The 2770-nt window shown below is 39.5% G+C and overlaps 1 protein-coding gene across 1 annotated transcript in view; it reads left to right on the top strand.

The window, feature by feature from the left end:
* The window catches only part of EXD2 (exonuclease 3'-5' domain containing 2), a 59999-nt gene that overhangs the window by 42174 nt on the left and 15055 nt on the right, over positions 1–2770 (top strand). The window contains exon 4 of the mRNA XM_003797366.1: positions 746–872. Within this exon, the coding sequence (XP_003797414.1) occupies positions 746–872 (127 nt within the window). The remainder of the gene's footprint in view (positions 1–745; positions 873–2770) is intronic.

Raw genomic sequence — 2770 nt, 5'->3', positions numbered from 1 at the left:
GTCTCAAAAAAAAAAAAAAAAAAAAATTTTTCAATTTTGCTAAGGTCTTGTTTGCTTTTAAGTAGAAATGTGTATCTAATTTTATCAAATGCTATGTTTGAGGTTGCAGTGATATATGATTCGATATCCAAAGACCAAGGGCAACAAAGTGAGACTCTGTCCAAAAAAAAAAAAAAAAAACAAACTTTGCAATCTGATAAATTATCATTTTCTGTGCTACTTAGTGAGATTGAGTATCTGTCACCTGTTTATTGACCATTTATATATCTTTTTTGATTTTCCTATTCATGTCCTCTATTTTTTTTTTTAGAGATTGGGTTCCCACTTTTGCTCAGGCTGGTCTCGAACTCATGAGCTTACGCAATCCACCTGCCTCGGCCTTCCAAAGTGCTAGAATTACAGGTGTGAGCCACTGCGCCTGGCCTATTTTTTATTTTTTGAGACAGTTTTACTTTGTCACCTTTGGTAGAGTGCTATGGTATCACAGCTCACAGCAATCTCAAACTCTTGGGCTCAAGAGATTCTCTTGCTTTAGCCTCCCAAGTAGCTGGGACTACCGGTGCCCACCACAACGCCCGGCTATTTTTAGAGACGAGGTCTCCCTCTGTCTCAGGCTGGTCCCAAACTTGTGAATTCACACAATCCATCCACCTCAGCCTCCTTAAGTGCTAGGATTACAGATGTGAGCACCTTGCCTGGCCTCTTTGCCTATTCTTTGATGCATGATTTTATTTATTTCTTGTAGGAACAATTTGCTCTGTAATGGGCTTAGCCTGAAATCACTTGCTGAGACTGTTTTGAACTTTCCTCTTGACAAATCCCTTCTACTTCGTTGCAGCAACTGGGATGCTGAGACTCTTACAGATGACCAGGTACTTCTTTTAAGGGTAGTTGAAGAATTGAAGAGTCATTGCCTCTGAAATATAATTGGCTTTAAAAATTGAATCCTCAAATATGATACAAGTATTGGTGGAGATACTTCAAAATAGACTCACTGGCTGGTGATAGTCAACATAATTGGTCTACAATAATGTATATGCCATTTAAATAAAAGAGTAAGAGTCTTTATTTTTTGAGCATTTGCTATATGCCAGACATTTCAGAAAATATAATTTTAATACAAATACCTAATTTAAAAATCACAGTGTTGTTATAAGACTTATTTTAAGGAAGAGCAAAGTAGTTCTTTCCATTACCTCTTCTCATTCCTAATTCCTCTTTCCTTCAGAGGCAGCCACTTTCATTCTTTCTGGTGTTTACCATTATATTTCTAAATATCATGCTGTTTTGATCACTGTGCACTTGTGATATAACCTAAAGTCTGATAGAGTGATGCCTCCAGCTTTGTTTTTATTACTAAAAATTGCTTTGGCTATACGGAGTTTTTTCTGGTTCTCTATTTTTTTCTGGTTCCTATTTTTTTTTTTCCAGTTCTTCGAAGTATGATGTTGGTATTTTAATGGGGATTGCATTGACTCTGTAGATTGTTTTGGATAGTATGGGCCTTTTAATGATGTTGATTCTTCCCAGCCAAGAGCATGGTATGTTCTTCCATTTGTTAATATCTCCTGCTATTTCTTTTCTTAGGGTTTCATAATTCTCTTTGTAGAGATCCTTCACTTCTTTTGTTAAGTATATTCCTAGGTATTTCTTTTAAGTTTCATTTTGTCGCCCTCAGTAGAGTGCCATGGCATCACAGCTTACAGCAACCTCCAGCTGTTGGGCTTAGGCTATTTTCTTGCCTTGGCCTCCTGAGCAGCTGGGACTATAGGCACCTGCCACAATGCCCAGCTATTTTTTTGTTACAGTTTGACCAGGGCCAGGTTCGAACATGCCACCCTTGGTATATGGGGCCACTGCCCTACCCACTGAGCCACAGGCACGGCCCCCATTCCTAGGTATTTCATTTTCTCTGAAGCTACTGTGAAGGAATTGTATCTTTGATTAGCTTATCAACTTGGCTGCTAATGGTGTATACAGTGGCAACTGATTTGCAGATGTTGATTTCATACCTGAGACATTACTGTATTACTTGATCACTTCCAGAAGTCTTGTGGTTGAGTCTTTGGGGTTCTGTCATATCATCGGCAAAGACTGAGAGTTTGACTTCCTCTGCCCCCATTCGGATGCCCTTTATATACTTCCCTTTTCTGATTGCATTGGCTAGAACTTTCAGAACTATATTGAATAGTGTTGATAGTAGACATCCTTGTCTGGTTCCAGTTCTAAGTGGAAAAGCTTTTAGTTTTATTCCATTCAGTATGATATTAGTTGTGGGTTTTTCATGGGTAGCTTTGATCAGTTTAAGATAGTTTTTCTATTTTTAATAGAGATAGGATCTTGCTCTTGCTCAGGCTGGTCTCGAACTCCTAAGCTCAAGGGATCCTTTGCCTCAGCCTCCTAGAGTGCTAGGAGGTGTAAGCCACTGGGACTGGGCCTCTTCTAGCTTTTTTTTTTTTTTTTTGAGATAGAGTCTCACTTTGTCACCCTTGGTAAAGTGCTATGGCATCATAGCTCACAGCAACCTCAAACTTCTGAGCTTAAGCAATTCTCTTGTCTCAGTCTCCCAAATAGCTAGGACTACAGGCGCCTACCACAATGCCTGGCTATTTTTTGAGACGAGGTCTTACTCTAGCTCAGGCTACTCCTAAACCTGTGAGCTCAGGCAATCCACCTGCCTTGGCCTCCCAGGTGCTGGCATTATCGGTGTGAGCCACTGTGCCCAGCCTCCTCCTTTTAGCTTTTTTTTTTTTTTTTTTTTTTTTTTTTT

This window comes from Otolemur garnettii, unplaced genomic scaffold (genome assembly GCF_000181295.1).
Source record: "Otolemur garnettii isolate 467f Iridium unplaced genomic scaffold, OtoGar3 scaffold00115, whole genome shotgun sequence".
Taxonomy (NCBI): domain Eukaryota; kingdom Metazoa; phylum Chordata; class Mammalia; order Primates; family Galagidae; genus Otolemur; species Otolemur garnettii.
This window is presented reverse-complemented; position numbering and strand designations above follow the sequence as displayed.